Consider the following 22,364-nt stretch of genomic DNA (forward strand, 5'->3'; position numbering starts at 1 on the left):
TAATCTTCTCAATTGTCCCAACATCATTTGTTGAATAACATATCCTTTCCCCAATGACTTAAAATTCCATGTTTGTCATAGACCAACTTCCTAGGCATATAAGGTGGGGTGGAGATAACAGGCTATGAGTCAGAAAAAATAAGACAAAAATCTCAGTGCCAAAAACACAAATGAGCTGGGATTTGAATTGGAAACTTACCCCAAATATTTGCTAAGCCTCAGATTATACACAAGTAGCATCTGTGTATAAATCAATATGAACCAAATCAGTATTTTTAAAAGAACCCAGGACTTTTACAAGATGCAGTTTTGAAAAGATAAAACTGGTAGGTAACATTTACTATGTGTCTATAACTTTCCATCAGTTTCATTTTGCACATTATTAATGTGAGAAAACTAAGGCTGACAGGACTTAGAGACTGGAAGTTGGTACCTGGAGGAGCCAGTATTTTACACATACATACACACACACACACACACACACACACACACACACCTGGGGGAGGGGGCTGGCCTGTAAGCCCTTCCTCACTTCCTTGTCCCAGGCTGCCTTCCACAAAGGAAGAGTCCTTTGCATGGAACATCTGAGAAACTGCACTGGGGGGTCGCAGCCTCGTGGCCTTTTGGAGATTATGAATAAATTCTGATAAAAAGATGGATTGTCTCTCCAGAGAATGTTCATAGCCACAAGCCCAGCTGTTGAAACAAGCCCTCGTGGAAGTCAAGGAGGGCCAAGTGGTAGAAAGGCCTGGGAACATTTAGCTTGGAGAAGCTCCCAGGAGCGTAGCCTTAAAAATCCCCCAAGGACTGTTCTGGACAAGAGAGAGCAGTTTTAATCTGTGTGATCCCAAAGCTAAGGTGTTGCATGGAAACTACAAGGATGAAAGATTGAAACTTGGTACAATAAAGAATTTTCCAATAGACAGGAGAGCCTGAAAAGGGAAAAAGCAGCCTCAGATTGAAAATGTCCAGGAGAGGGGACTCTGCCTGGGGAAACTGCCCAGAGAACACAAAGCTGAGAGGTTCGGGATCAGCTTGGGACGAGACCTTATGGGCTGTTTCTAAATGCTGGTCCACGAATAGCTGCATCAGTTTGATCAGGAAGAGTTTTACAAATGTAGTCTTGGAGGCACCCCAGCCCTGCCCCCACTGGAGAGTTTGCTTCATTCCCCTGCTGGGTGTCATTATGATTCAAAAAGTGGCCCTTGGTCGGAACCACTGTGCCAGCCTGGACAAGCTGTCATTTTGCTTTATCTGTATGATTTAATTATTCTACTTTGTAGTAGTAATGTTTTATTGTTTTCTTGATTATAATCAAAATGCATGCTTTGTAAGGAATTGGGAGAATACAAGAAAAAATTAGGAGAATACAAGTATTCTTGGCAGTTACACAGGAAAACAAAACAATACGACACAATGCAAAACAGCAGTGCAGCTGTAGCAACTTTACTAGACACTCCGTCCAAAGAAGAACATCAAAGTCACATTAGTTCCATCACTGAGGGATTAAATCATATAAAAAGTGTTCCTTTAGTTCCAGGCTCCATTCTAAGTGCTTGGGATGCATGAGTCAACAAGAAGGAGTGACGCCACTTTATGGAGCTTTCAGTGTAGCTAGAGGGAAGATGCTGTATTTACTGAATTCCTTCTAGTCTATTTTTTTCTGTACATAGTTTATGTATTTGAAATATCAATAAAATACTGGACTAGTGTGGTATGGTGGCAAGCGCTGGGGCTGGGAAGTCAGACCCATCTTATTATAGCCCCATTGAACAAGTTGTTGGACATTGCAGAGTTTCAGTTTACCATCAGTAAAATAGTGATGATCAATCATGCCTCTCCTGTATGTTTATCAGGAAAGTGATCAATAAAGAACACTGTTTGCAGCGTACAAAGCACCTGACATATGGGTCAGCAGCTATCGCGTCACGGCCATGTCCCACCCCCACCGTCCTCGTCAGTAGCAGGACATCCTCAGCCTGAGCTCGGTTGGGAATCACGACACGTGCATTTGTTTCTGGGACAGCCAGACAAGAGAGCTACTTGGAAAAAGGGATCCCTTCCCGTTTGCTGCACGTTGTCTCCATACAGTTCCAGGAATTGGCTGACAAATATTGACCAGCCTGCTGTGGCTTCAAGCACCACTTTCCCTTGGGTCGGAGGCCACGCGGCACTGCTGACGGCTCTGCATCCCGGGCACCTCGCTGTCCGGGCACCTCGCTGTAAGTACTGAACTTCCCAGGTGCCCGAAGCAAAGGCAGAAGTGGCGGCTGCTACTCTGTCCCCCTCTGCTCTCTCTGCCTCTGTCTCTTTCTCTTGCGCGCTTTAGGTCCAGGGACAGGAGACATGAGCCCCCAAAGGAAAAATGCATGTGTGCCCTGCCTGCAAGTCTGGAAGGAGGAACTTCAGATTTCAAATAACTTTTTATGGAAAATTGGGCCTTGAAGGATGTTGAGAGAGGACCCCAACTCTTGCTGGCAGTTAGACAGGAAAACAGAACAAATTCCACCCTAAGCGAAATGATAATATTGTAGCAAATTTACTAGAAACTCTGCTGAATGAAAAGTGTCGTGCTTAAGAGCCCTGGTCTGGAATTTGAATCTTGCCCATGACACTTACCAAGTGTTTGGCCTAACTTGGAGCCCCCATTGCCCCATATTAAGTCAGGGATAATAATATCTCCTTCTTAAATTTCCCACAAGGATTAAATTAAATGACGCAAAGCAGCATTTCTCAGCAAAGACTCTGTGGGCATTTGGGCAGAATCATTCTTCATGGTGTGTGGCCATTCTGGACCTTTCAAAGCCTTTGAGTCCCTGACCTCACCCACTGGATGCCATGAGCACTCCCTCCTCCAGTCCCGGAGATGCTACCAAATCCCCCCACCCCGATCCTGGTGCACTTGCAAACACCTCTGGTTGGAAACCAGAGGAAAAATATATCTAATATCCCTAGTACATAGTAAACACTTGAAAATGGGGAATACTATAATTAATGAATGAAGCTCTTGATTTTCCTCTGGGATTTTTCTGGAAAAGGAAAAGAAAATTAATTAAATGTAATTGCACTCAATCCTGCTGGAAGGGGAAGATAACTAACATTCTGTACTTTCAGCCAGGTACTTTATATATCGTATGTCAGGTAATCCTAAGCAACCCCATGAGAACGGTATTATCATCATTTGCATTTTGCAAATGGGAAAACAGGTTCAGGGAGGTTCCCTTGCACAGTGAATTACAGGCAGAGCCTTGGTTCAAACCCGAGTCTCTGATTTGGGAAACAGATCCTTCTACAAGTCTGGGAATTTTTGGGGTGCAGTAGGATAGAGAATGGTGGCAAGTTCAAGTGAATAAAAAGAATAGACCAGAAAGAGTTTTATCACAGCCTAATTTCTTATTTTACCCAGAGGTGGACCAATTTTCAAATTGTTCTGCATCTTCCAAATCCTCCTTCAAAGGAAAACCCAACGTATATGGAGACTGTTACTAAGCCAGCAGCTGACACTGGTTTGTGTTGGAGGCGGATAGCGTGTGGCCTTGGGAAATCCCCTACAGTACTTTGACCAGCAAATGTATTTCAACATAGTAGATAAAGAGGCCGCATCTGTCCCTCCCTGACAGTTTGCCTTGGTAGCTTAGCAGAATTTTTAGAGCACTGCAAACCATCTGCAAAAATATGATTATCTCCCACACTGCCGTGGGGTTTTTAATTGGTTCAGAAATCATTGATTTGGGCAAAAAAGTACGAAAGGTGCTGGTTAAAACACAAACTTTATCAGGAAAGATTAACAAGGATCAGTGTAGCCAGCAGTAGGAACCACTGTGCAAATGATTGGGACAGTGGAAAGGTCAGTTTTGAAGGGAGCTGGAGGATGATCCTGTCCTTCACAAGGACATCACCAACGGGATGGTTCAGGTGGCCACGTGGCAGTGTGCAGCCTGTGAGCACGTGGGGGGGTGTGTCTGGAGGCCCCAAGAGGGAAAGGAGGGCACTAGACATGGCAGAGCCAGCAGAGACCAGCGTCACCTACTCTGCAACGTCAACTAGGGCTGGAGCTGCAGCCCTGTCCTGAGCCTGGGGCCCTCCTGGTCCTGCTCCACTTTGACTCCCTGGAGGTGAACAGACATTCTGGTACATTTTATAACTTTAAAAACACACAAGGAACATCTCCCCTAAACTCCTGCATCAGTTAGGAAATGGGTTGCAGCCACCATATCTAATAGGCAATCCAATGATACTGCAAAGAGCAGGCTTGATTGAGACAGAAGCTGAGCTCTCTTACGTCTCCTCCCAGCTCCTCTGTCCTGCTGCTTTGCCACCCCTCGTGGCCGGCTCTCATCCTCCCAGCCCTGGTGGCTGCTCATCGCATCCACACGCCAACCTAGAAGAGACCATAAGGGGAGGGGGCACTCCTCTTCCTTTTAGGGCCTGACCCAGGAGTTGCACGCATCCTCCTCTCACTTCCGATTGGCAAGTATATAGCTATATGACCACTCCTAGCTGCAAGGGAGGCACAGCATCATTCGTTGCTACAGAGTCCTGTGCTGTTGCTCCATAGAATTCTTCTCAATTTGTAATTACATATAAATTTGCTTATTTAGCTAAGGAGTGACATGCTGACTATATCCTAACATCCATGAGGTCAAGAATTAAGTTTATTTCCTTTCCCTACTGGATAGTGGGTGCCTGGTGCAGTTCCAGGACCAGGTATATGCTTAAAATTTGATAAGCAATTGAAGGAATGACTGGAAAGAAGGAAGAAAAAGAAAAAGGAGGGAGGGAGGAAGGAAGGAAGGAGGAAAGGAAGAACAGGAGGAAATGGAGAGGGAGGAAAAGAGGGAGGAAGGAGGGAGAGGATAGACTCAAGTATGTCTGTAACCCAGAGCCCTTCATGCAATAAAATCATGTAGATGTGTCATTATGCAAAGCAGATAAAAGGGCCTGCTCTGATTGAAGCCTTGGGGAATGGTGTCTGGGTCTTGACTGCCCCTTCACCACCTGTCCTCTGCAGTGCCCCCATGGCCCTCTTGGGGGGCACAGTTTGAATGGTGGGTTATTGTATAAGCAACGGGGAATTGTGAGGTTATATATGCAGGTGAATGACATGTTTACCATCTTGTTTTCAGAGGATGGGGCCAGCCTGGCTGTGGCTGCTGGGCACAGGGATCCTGTCCTCTGTTCATTGTCGGCCCTTTCCTGCCCATGGAGATAAGAGTCTGCGGGTGCCTCAGACCCCCAGGGAGCAGCTGTCAGAGGCAGCCCCAGCCTACCGCAAAATCACGCCCACCATTACCAACTTTGCTCTGCGTTTGTATAAGCAGCTGGCAGCAGACAGCCCGGGAAACATCTTCTTCTCTCCCGTGAGCATCTCCTCCACCCTGGCCCTGCTGTCTCTTGGGGCTCAGGGAGACACCCTGACTCAGGTCCTGGAGGGCCTGGGCTTCAACCTCACGGAGACCCCGGAAGCCGACATCCACCAGGGCTACCAGAGCCTAATCCAGACCCTTGACCAGCCCAGCCCCAAACTTGAACTGAAAGTAGGAAACTCCCTGTTCCTGGACCAGCAGCTGAAGCCGCAGCAGCAGTTTCTGGACCGCATCAAGGAGCTCTACGGTGCGTTCGCTTTTTCTGCCAACTTCACGGATTCCGTCACAACTGGGAGGCAGATTAACGACTATGTGAGAAGGCAAACGTACGGGCAAGTCGTGGACTGCCTGCAAGAGTTCAACCAAGACACGCTCATGGTTCTCCTGAATTACATCTTTTTCAAAGGTGAGGGCTTTTCTGGATATGGTTATCACCTCCTCCCTCCAAGTAGATGCTCTCACTCCAGAGAGGCAGCAGACAGGTTCTCCAAGCCTCAGGGAACTGGGCTCCAAGTTCTAGAGTGTAAGAGTCTCCTTTTCTTTCTTTCTTTTTTGTTTGAATTATTTAATTTTTTTCATTCCAAAAAACATCGGTACAAGGTTAAAAAGCCCCATAGAAGAGAAAGAACTGTCTCCTGCACCACTTCCGGCCACCATCCCAGTCCTACTCCCAAAAGGCAACTACCTGGAACTCTTGTAACTGTTTTTTGTCTGGTAATTACCTCCATATACTTAAATAATAATCTTTCAATGCTATTTTTTGACTTAATATTTTATTTCTCTTGCCATGTTTCTTCTATCCCTTTCCCATTCTGACTTTTTAAAATGCAATCTCACTTTTCTATTCACTATTTTTTGAAAAATTCTTATTATTTATATTATGATATATTTCAAACATACAGAAATACACACAGAATAATACAGAAATCATACATACACTTCCTTATGAAGAATTAACTATTAACATTTTATCATTTGCTTCAGATTTTTATTTTTAAAAATATAATATTACAGATACAGTCCAAGTGCTTTTCAATGCTTCCCTGGTCCCATTTCCCTCCTCCCCTCCCTCCTTAGAAACAACCACTATCCTAGGACTGGTGTGCTGTCCACCCATCCATAATCCTATGTGACACTGTGGACGTGTTTTTAAATTTTACACAAACGGTATCATGCTGTTCATATTACTATGCATTTATTTTTTATTGTTATTACTGTGTCTTTATTTGTATAGATAGCTTGTTTTCGTTGTTTCATTGAACATTTCACACTTTTATGATCTTTTCTTTTTTCTTTTTTTTTTTTTTTTGGTAACATCAGTTATTTTCTGTATTAGGTAGCATATATATCTATTTAGGAAACTAAACTCCTCCACATTTTTTTTTTAAACTCAAATCTATAGTTTATCAGATTTCCTTAGTTTTTATCTAATGTCCTTTTTCTGTCTCAGGAGCCTATCCAGGGTCCCACATTACATTTGGTTGTTATATCTCCTTGGACTCCTCTTGACTGTAACAATTTTTCAGGTTTTCCATGTTTGGATGACCTTGACAGTGTGGAGGATGACTGGTCAGGTGTTTTGTAGACTGACCTTCAATCAGGATTTGTCTGATGCGATTCTCGTGATTAGACTGGGTTTATGGGTTTTGGGGAGGAACACCACAGAGGTAACGTACAATCATCATATTTTATGGGATGCTGACCTTCATCTCCTGGCTGAGGTAGTTCTTGTTGGGTTTCTCTGTTTTCAAGTTACTCTTTTTCCCTTTTCCATACTGTACTCCTTGGAAGGAAGTTCCTATAGCAGCCCACATTTAAGGCATGGAGAGCTATGCTCCACCTCCTTAAGCATGGGGTATATGTATAAATTATTTGGAATGCTTCTGCACGGAAGATTTGTCTCCTTTTCCCCACCATTTATTTAATTATTCAATCATGTATTCATATTAATGTGGACTCATGGATATTTACTAATGCTTTGGTTGAAATCCAATGCTACTCTAATTGTTTTTTTACTCAAATTCTTCCAGCTTTGGCCACTGGGAGCTCTTTTAGTTGGCTCCTGTGTCCCTTTGGACACTGTGTTTTTTAGGGGGAAGGCACTTGCTTACTTTCTGGCACTCAAGTTGCTCCAGGCTCATCTCATATATTTCCTGCCTTAGTCTTAGAATCAGCTGTTTTTCCAAGGAACCCCATTTATTTACCTTTTTTTTTTTTTTTTTTTTTACTAAATATTATCCTTTTAAGGCTTATCCATGTTAATATATAGAATTAATGTCCATCATTTAGATGGATATTTTATGATTCCAGTTATTCACTATTACAGCGTGGACATCTAGCACATTATCTCCTTAAGCACTTGTGCTAGAGTTTCTAGAAAGAGCATTGCTGGGTTGGGGGTGCACACATCTTCAGTGCTTCTAGCCTTTACCAGAATGTTCTCTGCCAGCATCGCACAAGAGATTTGATTATCCCACATCTTTGCGACTTGCTAATGTCAGATCCTTCCATGTTTGCCAAATCAATGACCATGTGTGAAGTGTTATCTGATTTTGATTTTTCCATTTCCCTTATTACTAGTGAGGTTAAACTTAGGTTTAATTCTTTATTAATCATTTATGCTTCTCCTCTGTGAATTCCTTTGTTTAGTTTTTTTGTTGTTTTTTTTGTTTTTTTTTTTTTTGGTCAATTTTCTATTGGACTGGGTTTTGCTTACTGGCTTCTATGATTTCTTTAAAATATTCTGGACATTAATCCTTCATAAGTTATATAGCAACTATCTTCTCATAGTCAGTCGCTTATTGTTTAACTTGTTCAGAGGGTCTTTTGTAATACAGAAGATAGTTTTACTATGTCCAACTTGCCAGTTTTTTCATTGATGGTTTGTAATTTTTATAAAATGATCTTTCTCACTACAAAGTCGTAAGTATATTAACCTATATTTTATCCTAAGTAAGTTGTTTCTAAAATTTCTTCTTGCTTAAGTTTTGCTTTAGGTCTCTAATTCATCTGGAGCTTATCATTGTTCATGGTGAGAGGTAGCAAAGATCTATGAGTAGTCAATGCTGTTGTCTGAAATGTTTCTTGTTCTCTCAAACTTGAACAATGGTTAGCTAAGTATCAAATTATAGTTTGCCATATATTTTTCTCAGCATTTTGAAGATATTTCCATTGTCTTCTGGCCTCTGTATTATTTATTTTGATAAGTCTGCTTTTAGTTTAATAATTTTTGTCTTTGTTGTTAATCTATCTCTTCTTTCTGGGAGCTTTTAAGATTTTCTCTTAGTCCTTCATGATCTACAGGGTTATGATGATGCTCCAGGTGTGTTTTGTTTCTATTTATTTCTCTTTGTGTCCAGATCAACTCTTTCAATCTGAAGGCTCATATCTCTTTTGAATTTTGTAAAGTTCTCCTCCACTCTATTGCATCTCCCTGTCTCTAGTCTCTCTCCTTCTGGAGCTCAATTAGACATGGGGTGGATTGTCTCATTTCATCTTTTGAACACTTCATATTCCTTATTTCTTTATATCCCTGTGCCACCTTCTGGGTGATTTTTTTAGCTCTGACTTCCAGTTCACTAATTCTCCCTTAAGCCATGTCTAATCTATTATTTAATTCATCCACTGAGTTTTCAATTTCACTGGTTATAATTCCATTTTATGAATTTTTATTTTAATAAAATGGCTGGTTCTTTTCTTATAGATTTTATTCCTTCCTTTTAGAAAGATATTTTGCAGAAGTTTCTTTCAGATTATTTTATTACCTGTAAATCTTGGGTAATGAATTCTTGGTTTTGCTTCACCTCCTGATTCTCTCCAACAGAGGATTGAAATTTTTGTCTTTTAGCTCATCTTGAGTGGGAATTGTTTTGTGTGTGTGTGTTTCCTAAGGCCTGGGTTCTGGAAGTGTCTCTGTGGGGCAATTTCATATTTGTCTTTAGCCTAGTCCTATTGGTTTCACTGGTTTTATATTGCTATCTGGAGCAAGGGGGATATTCCTGCATTGTGTAGGTGATGTGAACATACACTTATACCTGTGGGTGATTTTTTCCACCCTTGGCCTTGGAAATGTACTGACATTTCCTGCTTCATCTCTGGGCTGCTGGGCAGAGATTTTTAATTCAGGCTTTCTAGATGACGAAGAGATTGCCTTTCGTATGTCCTGGCTATTTGCAGATAACTCAGTTCCAAGTGTGGGCCTAAGTTTCATTTACTGACCCTGAGAAGGCATTACAGTCCTTTCAGCCTATATTTGATTCTCAAATTCTGTGAGCCAGATAACTTCAGCTCCAGCTCAGAGATATACCACCTTTCTTTGTTACTGGAACCTTGGTTTCTTGTTTTTGAACTTGGCCATTTGCTTATTTATTTTTTCCATTATTTAATCCAGAATTTCTAAGTGTTTAAGGAAGAAAGGGTATTTTCTCCTTTAATTCAGTCTATGATACTAACCAGAAGTCTCAAGGGCTTGAGTCTTAATTGCTTTTGATTCTGCTGAGTCTAACACATTTGAAATGTTTTCTGAATCAATGATTTCAAGCTAAACTTTGGTCTCATGTTTGAAACTTCTAAGAATAGTATTCATTCATTCAAGAACACATATTAAGTACCAACTATTTCTTGGGGGACTTTGCTAGCCTTCTGGAAAAATCTATGAATAAGATCAAGTTTCCCACCCTCATGTAGCTCACAGTCCCATGTGTGTTGTAAATAAATAAGAAGGCAAATCCAACTTAGTAGGATGGTGATGCTCTGCTTCTGTAAGTATGGGGTGTCATGGGGCTCTCAAAAGTGACACATATCCAACTTGGGGAGTGAGGGAAGTCTTCTTGGAAGAAGAGGCATCTAAGCAGAGGTGTAAAGAATGAGTAGGATTTACTCAGGTGAAGAGGCTGTGGGACAGGCTGGAAAAGGAGGATTCAGGTTGAAAAAAAAAAAAAACCAGCATGTGCAAAGGCCCAGGGAAAAAAGAAGCCATTGTCTTTTTAAGGAATCGAAACAAATTTGGTTTTCCTGAATCATTGAATACGACAGGGGGAGTGTTCAGGGGGAGTGCCAAGAGCCGCACTGAAGAGGTAAGTGGGAGCCATGTTGAGCATCCTGGACCTTATCCTAGAGGACCCCATAATTACCAAAAAGTTTTAAGCACTGGAGTGACGTGATACTATCTGTTAAGAAAGATCAGTCTGGCTGCAATTTGGAAAATGGTTTGGAGATGATTAAGAGTAGGAGAGGAGAGACAAGTTAGGAGGTTCTTGAAATGGTCCAAAGTAAGTATGATGACAGCTTTGACTAAAGTTGTGGCTTTGGAGATAGAATCAACAATTACTGGTCATTTATTGGGTGTGGGTATGAGTGGTAGGATGACCCAGGCCCTTCCCTGTCACCAAGACCAGTGCTTTAAGGAGACCAAGTCAGGAGGTGGTTGTGGGTGGAATTTTTAAGTAGTAAGAGAGAAGAGACAACATTATGAATGTGACTGTGATCAACGAGTCTACATTTCCAACTCTCTTAACAGGCTTTTGCATCATACATGACATTTTATCAACCTTATTTTTCCTCTTTTTCCAGTTTGGATTTTAGGGCATTGGAAGAGTGGGTCTTGAACTTCTCTGGAAAGTGGCCATCATGTAGATAGAAGATTGTTGTCTGGAGGCAGCTTGGCAGTGAGGAGTCAACTCAGTGATTGCAAAGAACCTAGATTCGGGGCCAATCCCAGTTCCACCCCTTAAAGGTTCCACAAAGTGGGAATGTTTACACAAATTTAGACTCCATTTTCTCATCTCTAGCATAGGGATGGTAATACTTGTTTCATAGTAAGTTTTGTGAATAGTTGAAGAGATGATGCCTCACACATGGAAGGTGCCTAATAGATGACAAGATATTTGGCCTCTTGAAAGCTAAAAATGGAACAAAATGAGAAGCCAGTAGAGCTCAGACTGTGATGACTTGCCCTAGTGGCTGAGCCAGGTCTAATTGCAGCCTCCTGATCCCTGTACCAGTGGCATTTCTTTGTCTCACACTTATACCCATGTAGGAGTCACAAACCAATGTGGTTTTGTGTATGTCTGCCAAGAGTTGCTCTCAGAGTATGTTCTCATGTTTACGTGTTCTGTGTCCTCAGCCAAGTGGAAGCATCCTTTCAGTCGCTACCAGACCCAGAAGCAGGAGAGCTTCTTTGTGGGTGACAAGACCTCTGTCCAGGTCCCCATGATGCATCAAAAGGAAATGCACAGATTCCTCTATGACCCAGAAGTGGCTTGCACCGTCCTCCAGATAGAATACAGTGGAAACGCCTTGACCCTGCTGATCCTTCCTGACCCAGGGAAGATGAAGCAGGTGGAGGCTGCTCTTCAGCCAGAGACTCTGAGAAAATGGGACCAATTGCTCCTGCCCAGGTAAGGGTCAGAGCAAAAGGCTGGCAGATCTTGTTCAAGGACCTGAGCAGGTCTTGAACAACTCTAAGTTTGAGTCACAGTTCTGCCCTTTACTAATTGTATGATTTGGGGAAATTTTCTCACCTCTCTGGACCTCAGATTTCCTCACCTGTACAAAAGAGGATATAATACTTACCTCATTGGGTTGTTGAGAGGATTAATTGAGTTAATACTTAATAGACAGCTTACCCTGGTACCTGCTGCATGACAAGTCCTTTGTGGGTATAAATCATTATTATCCCTTCCTTGGTGTCTTTCTGGACTCAATTTCCTTTACTTTCATTCTCTTCTTCTTCTCAGTAATAATTTAATCTCAGAAGGTATTTAAGTGTGACCAATGTGACCAACAAATCAGATAAAGGACAATTCTTGAGAATAACCACAACTCGCATAGAACAGTGTATATTTTAAAAAGCTGCCTCTTTTTAAATTAAAATACATTTTTTTTTTTTAGAAATTAAGTACCAAGAAGAGCATTGTTAGAATCAAAGTGCCAATTTTATGCAATCTCTATCCGCTGCTATCTCATTTGCTTTTTGGCTTGTGGTTTTGTCACAGAAGTTTCAGTTTTTCTGGTTTCCCAAGACCCCTTCGATAGCTCACCTCTTCTTGGGGTGACTCTTCCTTTGTGGGCTACTCTGGGATGAAATCTGGCCCTGAATTCTGGTTCCCTGTTGCTGCATAACAAACCACCCCCAAACCTAGAATGGCTTAAACCAACCATTGATTCTCTCTCTCACTTCTGTATGGTGACTGGGCTCACCTGGGAAGTTTTGCTTGGGTTCTTTCCTGTGGTTGCCATCAGATGGTGGCTGGGGCTGGAGCCACTGAAGACTTCCTTGCTCATGTGCTTGGCGCCTGAGCTGGGATAGGTGGAGCAGACAGGAGCTGAGCAAGCCTCTCTCTCTCCATATAGCCTCTCCAGAAGGCTACCTTGGGCAGAGTAGTTCTTACATGGAAGCTCACGGCTCCAAGAGAGGTGTTCTAAAAGACAGGGAGTGAAAGCTACCACTCTTTCAAGGTCTAGGTCTGAAAATCAGCACCAAGTCACTTCTGCCAGATTCTATCGGTCAAAGCAGTCCCAGAACCCACCCGGATTCAAGGTGGGGGAACGTAAGCTCCACTTCTTGATGGCCCCCTTTAATCCACCACAATCTGGTAGGCTAGTGGGCCATCACCCTTCATGCCCACAGGAGTCTTGTCTCAGTGCCCCATCCACACTGAAGGATAGAGAAAGGGTGTCTCGTATTTTAACAGGGAGCAAAGCACCAAATAAAAGGGATAGAGGTCAAGGGGAGAGAGGGGGTGCCAGGATTTAAGGGTTGATCCCTGTTGTCCATGAATTTACATAGCTCTAGCCAATTGCTGATTCCAGCTTCACAGTCTCGGGCTCCCTGAGAGTGAGCCTGCCCCTTCTCCCATCCCAGGAGGAAGTATCATAAAATCTTCTAGACCAGTGGATTTTCTTTCAGGAAGGGTTTGGCTTGACTTCTCCTCCCTTTGGCTTTAATAAGCAAAGACAACCCAAGTCACTCTTCCAAATCCCAGATGCTCCCTATCACTGTTTCTTTTGGCAGAGAGAGCTACAATATCCTAGCAGGCATTTCAGACATGGAAATTTCAGACTTGGCCAGGTTTCCACCCATTTAGCTGTGAGGAAGGTTAGCTTGCCTAGAGGTGTCACCTTCCTTGTACCCCATTGATTTATTCATTTACATTTGTTGAACACCTACTGTGTTAAGCTTTCTACCAGACCCTCTTCTAGACTCTACTCAAACCTTCCTCACTGGCTTGGAGCCTGCTCTCCAATTCCTGACCATGGAAAAATTGTAAAGTAAGCTGAGATATCTTTTCCTTTCTTTTTTACCACATAATTTTCCTCCTTTTCAATGTTGAACTCTTGGCTCCCAAATTAATCCCACTTCAATTAGGTATTCAAACCCTCATTTGCTCCAGGAGTTAAACTGGAAATGATTCTGTAATATTAATTAGATCTTCAAATACGAATTCATTAAACTGGGTCCCAAAAGCCAGGAGGCAGAGGTTTCCAAGTTGGTGATCAACTAATCAAGCTTGCAGGTGCTCTGGCAACTGTCAAGCAGTAACTAAGGAGAAAGAACAGTCCCAGGGAGAAAAGAAGAAATTCACTCTGGGTGAACAGAAGTTTCTAAACTCAACCCAGGGAATGTGACAACCTGGATGGAAAAGGCATAGCAATAACTGGAGTGAGAGTTATCATACTGATTTTCTGTCACACACTCTATGTATGTGATCTCTCATTCTATCCTCGCAACAGCTCCATGGAGTGCCCATCACTAAGTCATTTTATGAGTAAGGGAACTAAAGATCAGAGAGGTGAGGATTATAGTGGCTTGTATTAGGGGATATCAGTAGATGATTTAGGATATAGTTCAGAGATTGAGCCAACAGAACTTGCTGATGAATCAGATAGAGACGGGAGAATGTTAACAGTATTTACCTCATGTGGTTATTATGAGGATTCAATTAGTTAAACCTCACAAAAACTTAGCCCTGCATCAACATGAGTGAAGATGATGAAGGCATATGGCTGTGAAAGTTTTTTTCAGATTCAGACACAAGGTACTCAGAGGTCTAAATAAAATGTGGTTCTGGGTTGTGGAAAGTTCCATAGCAGGTAGCAGCATGGGAAGATTGCCCCCCCTCACACTGGGTGGGCAACACTTCTCTTTCAAACTTGGGCTGCCAGCAGACAGGGCAGGAACGGCACGTCTAACGAGTCAGCACCATTTCCCTGTGTAATTCTCTCTCCAGTCTGTTGGATTTGCATTTGCCACGGTTTTCAATTTCTGGAACATATAACCTGGAAGACATACTTCCCCAAATTGGTCTCACCAACATATTCAGTTTAGAAGCTGACTTCTCAGGAATCACTGGAAATCTCAACAGAACCATCTCCAGGGTAAGGTGGTGAGTGAGTGTATGTGGGGTGGGACTATGGAGGAGGCAAAGGGGAAGAGGCAGGTTTTTTTCCTTTTAACATTCAGTGTGTTTGAAAGTCAAGTTCTCCATTACTTTTCATATTTTGGTTCTTTAATACCACCCCTTTAAAGTTTATTTTCGTTTCCTCCCAAACAAATAGCTCATGGGCAGCTCCCTTTCCACCTCCCCTTCTCCTAGACCTTATGCCGTTTAAGGCAGGCATGCAGGTTCTGAATAGAGCAGACACTACCGCAGGGTCATCCATGGAGCTGGACTTTCCTGGGTGTGGGAAATGCTTTGTCTCCATTCCTTATACTTTTTCCTAGATAACATGGTGAAAAGCTATCTGCCTTTCTTATAGCCACAGAAAGCAGTGGGGCGTGAAGAGGAGATGTATTAGTCAGTTTTTCTGCAGTAACAAACAACCCCCCAAATCTCAGCACTTTACCATAACAAAGGTTCAATGCCTGTTCATATGACTTATCAGAAGCATGTCACTGCCATCTGGCTACAGATCTGCTTTACATGTTTTCTTTCTTCCAGGTTGTAGGCTAAAGAAAAAGCCCCTATTTGGGAAGGGTCGTTCTTCTAGCAGTGGGGAAAAAGCAAGAGAATGTGTGCAATGGTTCATAACGCTTCATCTCAAACATGACCTGTGTCACGGCCGCTCATGTAACATTGGCCCAAGCAAGCCCCACAGTCAAACCAGTGTCAGTGGGGGGAGGTGGGGGCATGTTCTCCCACCAGAGGCATCGCAAGTCACATAGAACAGGCAAGGATTTACGACCCTCCACCAGGAAGGGAGAATTAATATTTGGGAATAATAATGCAACCTTCCACAAGAGGGACAGCACTGAGGCCTTTCCCTGATCTTCAGTTGTCTGTTTTGTTTTGTATTAGGGAGAAAGTTGTTAATTATCGTTTGAATCCTTGCTGAGAATTTCATAAGGAAAGTATTCTGCCTTTTATTTGGGAGAAGATTAGCTGGGAGATGAACGTGAAGCCAAAGCAATAAGGGTGTGGTCGTGTGTGTGTGTGTGTGTGTGTGTGTGTGTGTGTGTGTGTGTTTGCATATGTGCATGAGTGAGCAAGAAGGAAAAAATAACTAGGCCCTTTTTTTGAATTCAATTTTATTGTTTACATGCCACACAGTCATCCAGAGTATATAATCAATTGTTCATGCTACCACTATATAGTTATACATTCATCACCACAATTAATTTTTTTTCAATTTTTAGAACACTTTTATTACTCCAGAAAAGAAGTAAAAGTAAAAAAGAAAACTCAAATCCTCCCATACCCCTAACCACACCCCCATCCATTATTGACTCATAGTATTGGTATAGTACATTTGTTACTGTTGATGAAAGAGTATTAAAATACTATTAACTGTAGTACATTATTTACAGTAGGTACATTTTTTCTCTATATACCCCTCTATTATTAACTTCTAGTTACAGTGTCATACATTTGTTTTAGTTCATGAGAGAAATTTCTAATATTTGAACAGCTAATCATGGACATTGTCCACCACAAGATTCATTGTTTTATACATTCCCATATTTTAACCTCCAACTTTCCTTCTGGTAACATACATGTCTCTAAACTTCCCCTTTCAATCACATTCACACACCATTCGGCACTGTTAGTTATTCTCACAATAATGTGCTCTGTCACCTCTGTCCATTTCCAAACACTTAAGTTTAACTTAATTAAACATTCTGCTCATAGTAAGCAACTGCTCCCCATTCTTTAACCTCATTCTATATCCTGGTAACTTATATTTCATGTCTATGAGTTTACATATTATAATTAGTTCATATCAGTGAGACCACACAATATCTTTCTTCCTGTGTCGGACCCCTTTCACTCAATATAATGCCCTCAAGGTTTCTTCATCAACCACTTTTTTTTTTTAAAGACAGTTTTGTTCACACACCATACATTCTGTCCTAAGTAAAAATCAGTGGTTCCCTGTATAATCACATATTTATGCATTCACCACCATCACCACTATCTGTATAAGGACATCTCCATTTCTTCCATAAAGAAGGAGGAAGAGTCAAAGAAAGTAGAGAGACAGAAGAAAAAGAAAAAGAAAGAAAAAAAATGACAGCTAAAAAGCAACAAAAGGAAAGATAGAATTAAAATACAATAAAAGAGTCAGACAACATCACCAATGCCGAGTCCTGCCCCCTCCACTATATCCCCTCCCATAGGCATCCAGCTTCAGTACACTGCCTTTGCTACATCAAAGGAAACATGATACAATGTTTCTGTTAACTATAGTCTCCAGTCTGCCCTGATTGCATTTTTCCCCAATAACACCCATTTTTAACACTTTGCAAGGCCGACATTCATTTGTTCTCCCTAATGTAAAAACATATTTGTACATTTTACCACAATTGTTGAGCACTGTAGGTTTCACTGAGTTATGCAGTCCCAGTCTTTATTTTCCTTCTTTCCTTCTGGTGTCCCACATGCTCCTAACCTTCCTCTTTCAACCATACTCACAGTCATCTTTGTTCAGTGTACTTACATTTTTGTGTTACCATAACTCAAAATTGTGTTCCAAGCCTTTCACTCCTGTCTTTTCCTATCTGTCTGTAGTACTCCCTTTAGTATTTCCTGTAGAGCAGGTATCTTCTTCACAAACTCTCTCATTGTCTGTTTGTCAGAGAATATTTTAAACTGTCCCTCATATTTGAAGGACAGCTTTGCCAGATATAGGATTCTTGGTTAATGTCTTTTCTCTTTCAGTATCTTAAATATATCACACCTCCATGGCTTCTGCTGAGAAATCTGCACATAGTCTTATCAGGCTTCCTTTGTATGTAATGGATCTCTTTTCTCTTGCTGCTTTCAGGATTCTCTCTTTGTCTTTCATGTTTGATAATCTAATTATTAAGTGTCTTGGTGTAAGTCTATTCAGATCTATTCTGTTTGGGGTACACTGCATTTCTTGGATCTATAATTTTATGTCTTTTGTAAGAGATGGGAGATTTTCAGTGACTATTTCCTCTATTATTGCTTCTGTCCCTTTTCCCTTCTCTTCCCCTTCTGGGACACCCATGACACATACATTCATGTGCTTCATGTTGTCATTCAATTCCCTGAGATGTTGCTCATATTTTTCCATTCTTTTCCTTATCTGTTCTTTTGTGTATAGGATTTCAGATGTCTTGTTCTCCAGTTCCTGCATGTTTTCTTTTGCCTCTTGAAATCTGCTGTTGTATGTCTCCATTGTGTTTTTCAATTCTTGTGTTGTGCCTTTCATTTCCATATATTCTGCCAGTTGTTTTTTCAAACTTTTGATTTCTACCTTATGTTTGCCCAGTATTTTCTTTATATCCTTCATCTCTTTTGCCATATCTTCCCTGAACTTGTTGACTAGGCTTTTGAATTGATTTAGCATATTTCTTTGAAAACCTGTAATTGATTGTTTCATTAAAGTGAAACAATATCTCAACTGTATCTTCATTGAGGTGTAAGCTTGTTCCATTGACTGGGCCGTATCTTCATTTTTCCTAGAGTGGTTTGTAGATTTCTGCTGTCTAGGCATCTGGTTTGTTTGGTTACCCCAATCAGATTTTCCCAAACCAGAACGGGTTCAGTTCTCAGAATGGGGTTATATTCAGTGTCAGGTTTCCCTGAGGGTGTATCTTAGAAGATTGACAGACTTCCCTGTGAGGCCTCTAGCTGCTGTGCTTTTCCTAACCTGCCCAGCAGGTGGCACTTATCAGCTGCTGCTCCCCACTTGTGTAAAGAGGTGTAGCCCCTTTATTTCTCAGCTTAGGTAGTTTCTGTTTTGACTGTCTTCCCACAGACCCTGGGGTCTGAATTCTAAAGGGAAGGCCAGTACTAGAGCTGGGCCTCACCTCCTTCCTCTTAGGGAAGATACACCCCCTAGGGAGCTATCTTGTGTATTTGAATTACTCCTTTGCCTCTCTAACTCTGTTATCTCCACTCCTGCCTGGGTCAGAGCACTGCAAACTGAAAATGGCTGAGGTTTTCTCCACTGAGCCACTCAGGTTGAGAGAGAGAAAGAAAAAGGGAAAGAAAGCCCCTTTTCAGAGCCAGTCCACAACCCTCCAGTTTTGCCTGTCGGTCAGAGATAGCACCTGGTCTTCTGGGCTCCCTCTCCTGGGACACAGGCTCCTTCTGGCTCTTTCAGTTCAGCTGTCTCTAAAAGCCTCTGTATTTTATTCTCTCAGTTGTTTTTTTTGTTTTTTTTTCTGTCAGCACCCCCTCCTCTTCACTGAGAGTGACCTCAGGGCACTTTGCTGCTTGTTAGGGGTTTGTCTGTGTTTGTAGTTTGTATTCAGCAGTCCACATTTGCTAATTAAAACCCCAGTTGGACCTGGGCTGAGCTATATTCATTTACTCTGAGAATGCTGCTTTCTCCCACAGCGAGGTCCTGAAGCTTAGCCTGCCATGGGGGGCAGGGGTTCCCAGCTCCATTCTGCAGTTTTTACTTACAGATTTTATGCTGCGATCTCAGCCATGCCACCTCTTCCAGGTTGGCGTATGATGTGTGGTCAGTCACGGTTGTCCCCCAGCAGTTGTTCCAGATGTTGTTTATTAGTTGCTCTAGGGGACTAACTAAATTCCACACCTCTCTAAGCTTCCGTCTTGCCCCTCCTCTGCCCAGCTATGCCTTCTAAAGAATTTTTTTCATGATTACCTTCAATGCTAGGTTTATCTCTTCATAGAGCTTTTTAAAAATGAAAGGTGTCATCAAGGTCAGTGTTTTTCCAACTTTTAATAAAGCCCTTAGAATCCTTTCTTGGTAAAGTTGGATGCAAATGAGGTTAAAAAAAAGAGGCAATCTTCTCATAGAGTTGGGGTGGAGGGCTTCGAGAATCAAACAACCTGTTGCTCTGATCTTTTGCACTGAGGCACCTCTAAGGAACTCCTAGGGTTCCACTGAGCCCAGTTGCATTTTTCCCATTTCCTCTTCACACCATTGGTGTGGCAGGGATTCCCACGTCAAGATTCTGGGAATGGCCAAACACATGAAACTTGACACTGGAAAAATGAGATCACCAGCAGTGTATTAGTCACATGTACTCAGAGCCTGGGAGGGGAGGGCATTGCAAGCCATGAGGACCACATGAGGCTACACTCAGAAACAGAGTCAACCTGCAGGGGCTGTGAGAGGCAGGCTTCATAGTGACAGGAGGGTGGGGGCCCCCAGGTTCCCACAGGAGGATGTGAGTGACTTGAGTAATTTCATGGGCTGAAAGGGAATTGAAGCACATTAGGTTGAGGACCAGGTTGGGTGCAGCTGGTCTAGCTGACAGGGGAACTAGCCAGATGGGGAGTCTTTCCCCCTGGGGGAGGAGCATATCTGGCAAGAGCTGGGGAAGTCACAGTTAAACCTTTGGGGCTCTGTGAGGCTCAAGGATGTCAAGGCAGCACATGAGATTTTACACCTTACGGTACAGTTTGATTCAGGCCAATCAAGCAATTTTAAAATAATAAAACTGTAAAACTGAGGCCTAGAGGGGTTAAATGTGTTTGCAGTAGAAAATGGCATGCAAGCCTTTGTTGTGTACTCTCAAGCGCTTGAGAAGTGCACATAAAAGTCACTGTTGGATTTTTGCAGCCTGGTACGGAATCAGGCAGCCCTCAGCCCTGCTCAGGCCATTTGTCTTCCTGTTAAAGAGCAAATAGCACTGTCAGGGTAAACCCTCATGACATAATGAAGCAGGAGAAAATGGGAGCAAGGAATTGAAATGAAATAAAGGCTGGAGCTGCTTCTAGGAAGGCAGGGCCTGTGGGGCCTGAGTAGGGTGACACTCTTGGCCTCTAATTTCATAGTGCAGCAAAAAATATTATTTGCCTACCTTGAGGCTCCCAGAACTGATGGTTTCTCTACCCCTCTACTCCCCCAGGTATCACACAAGGCGGTGGTGGACATGAGTGAGAAGGGGACTGAGGCAGGGGCTGCTTCAAGCCTCCTCTCCCAGCCCCAGCCTCTGAATGCAACTTCAGCTCCACGTGCCCATTTCAACAGGCCTTTCCTCTTGCTCATTTCTGATGTGACCACCCAGAGCTTACTCTTCCTGGGAAGAGTTGTCAACCCAGCTGCAGGGTGACTGTTGTGGGAGGCCAGAGGGTGTCTTGTTTCTTTCCAGACCAAACAGGAAAGTCAGCACCTACCTGCATCATGGAGCTGTTGTGAGGATCAGTAACCAAGGGTGCAAAGAGTCTAATAAAGTTGACCTTAGGTGTTATGAACATTGAAGAACAATGCTTAAGAGAGAAGGTCAGTTTCAACAGGAGCTTGCAGACATTCACTCTATAACATCCTCACATCATGTGTCAAACTGTGGTCAGTTCAAAATGAAAACAGCCTTCCTGTTGTGGCCTCCTGAAAGGCCACCACCACTGTCACCCCTGCTAAAATTTCCCTGGTGTCCTTTGGGTAAGAGTCACAGTAAAAGTACAAAGGGCACCAGGAGGTATAAGCAAATCTCTCCCTTCACAGTGGCCCGACTTAGCTGCACAATGAGGTCATCCTGAGATATCATTGCCCAGACATCAGGTGCCCATTGAAACTCCCTTGATAAGAGGTTGGCACTGGGGCAGGACCATACCATGCTCCATGAAGAGATGTGGTGCTGGGGATGGACTGATGCAATGAGAGGTCAGCCCAGCAAGGGAGATCAAATGTAAGCAGCAAGAAAAGAGCACTGGAGCACAGGTACGGACTCCAGATCAAAGCAGTGGGAGGGGACAACAAGGCCAGGTATAAAGCAAAAATGTGGTCAGTAGGGTGGAGTCTGAGGGACATATTCATTGAGATGGAGCATTCTTCAGAGCTGAGAGGTCCTACTCCCATAAGTATGCTTCTCCAGTCTTAAAGAAGCATCCCTCTGAAACTAGCAGAGAGATGCAAAGGGATACCAACCTAGCTGTATGTACAAAATGTGCGATAACAATACCCATCACCAGAAAGAGGCCTGTGTAGGACCTAGAGGGTGGCTGTAGATGGCACATGCCTAGGAAGGTGCCACCCAGAAGGTTCCACAATAATAGAACCAGCACCCCCATACCCCAGGGAGGTGAGCCTTGATTTAGATTTTGAAACCCAGGTAAGCCTTAAATAAAGCCAAAGAGGCTAAGATATTCTAGGGGAGGGCAGGGGAGATACACTATGAGCAAAGGCCACTGGGCAAAGAAAGGAAATGTTATGTTCTGATAAGTCATGAGACAGCCAGTTTCATAGCAGTAGAAAATTCTTGTAGCATCATGGTGGGAGTTAATGCCAGAGAGTTATTTGGAGGTAAAATGATGGAGTCTTTATCCGATGCCAGGAGGAGGCACGTGGACTTCGTCCTGTAGGCAGCAGGGAGTAATTGTGAGCAGATGGGAATATGGACAAAGTAGTCATTGGGAAAATCATCTGACAACTGGGCATGGATTAGGCTGAGAGGGGGGAGGCCAGGGAAAGGGGCCAGCCAGGAAGGTATTGTGGGGTCTCCCCTGCTCACCCACATCCCTCCTCTACCAGCCACCAGCATACATGTTCCCATGTCCAACCAACCCCCTTTGACCCTCACACACCCTGCCCACCCCACCCTGCCCATTGTCC

At 42.9% G+C, this 22,364-nt stretch overlaps 1 protein-coding gene across 2 annotated transcripts; it reads left to right on the plus strand.

The window, feature by feature from the left end:
- The first annotated feature begins 1,973 nt into the window (after positions 1-1,973).
- Positions 1,974-21,014, plus strand: SERPINA11 (serpin family A member 11). Of its 2 annotated transcripts, none has more exons than XM_037831966.1 (5): positions 1,974-2,222; positions 5,127-5,772; positions 11,491-11,764; positions 14,597-14,744; positions 20,662-21,014. In XM_037831966.1, the coding sequence occupies exons 2-5, from the start codon at positions 5,130-5,132 to the stop codon at positions 20,863-20,865; spliced, it is 1,269 nt and encodes a 422-aa protein (XP_037687894.1). In that variant the 5' UTR covers positions 1,974-2,222; positions 5,127-5,129; the 3' UTR covers positions 20,866-21,014. The 2 variants fall into 2 exon arrangements, with proteins under 2 accessions (XP_037687894.1, XP_037687895.1); XM_037831967.1 differs by having other exon boundaries at positions 2,199-2,206.
- The last annotated feature ends 1,350 nt before the right edge of the window (positions 21,015-22,364 follow it).

The sequence above is a fragment of the Choloepus didactylus genome, chromosome 4 (genome assembly GCF_015220235.1).
Source record: "Choloepus didactylus isolate mChoDid1 chromosome 4, mChoDid1.pri, whole genome shotgun sequence".
NCBI lineage: Eukaryota > Metazoa > Chordata > Mammalia > Pilosa > Megalonychidae > Choloepus > Choloepus didactylus.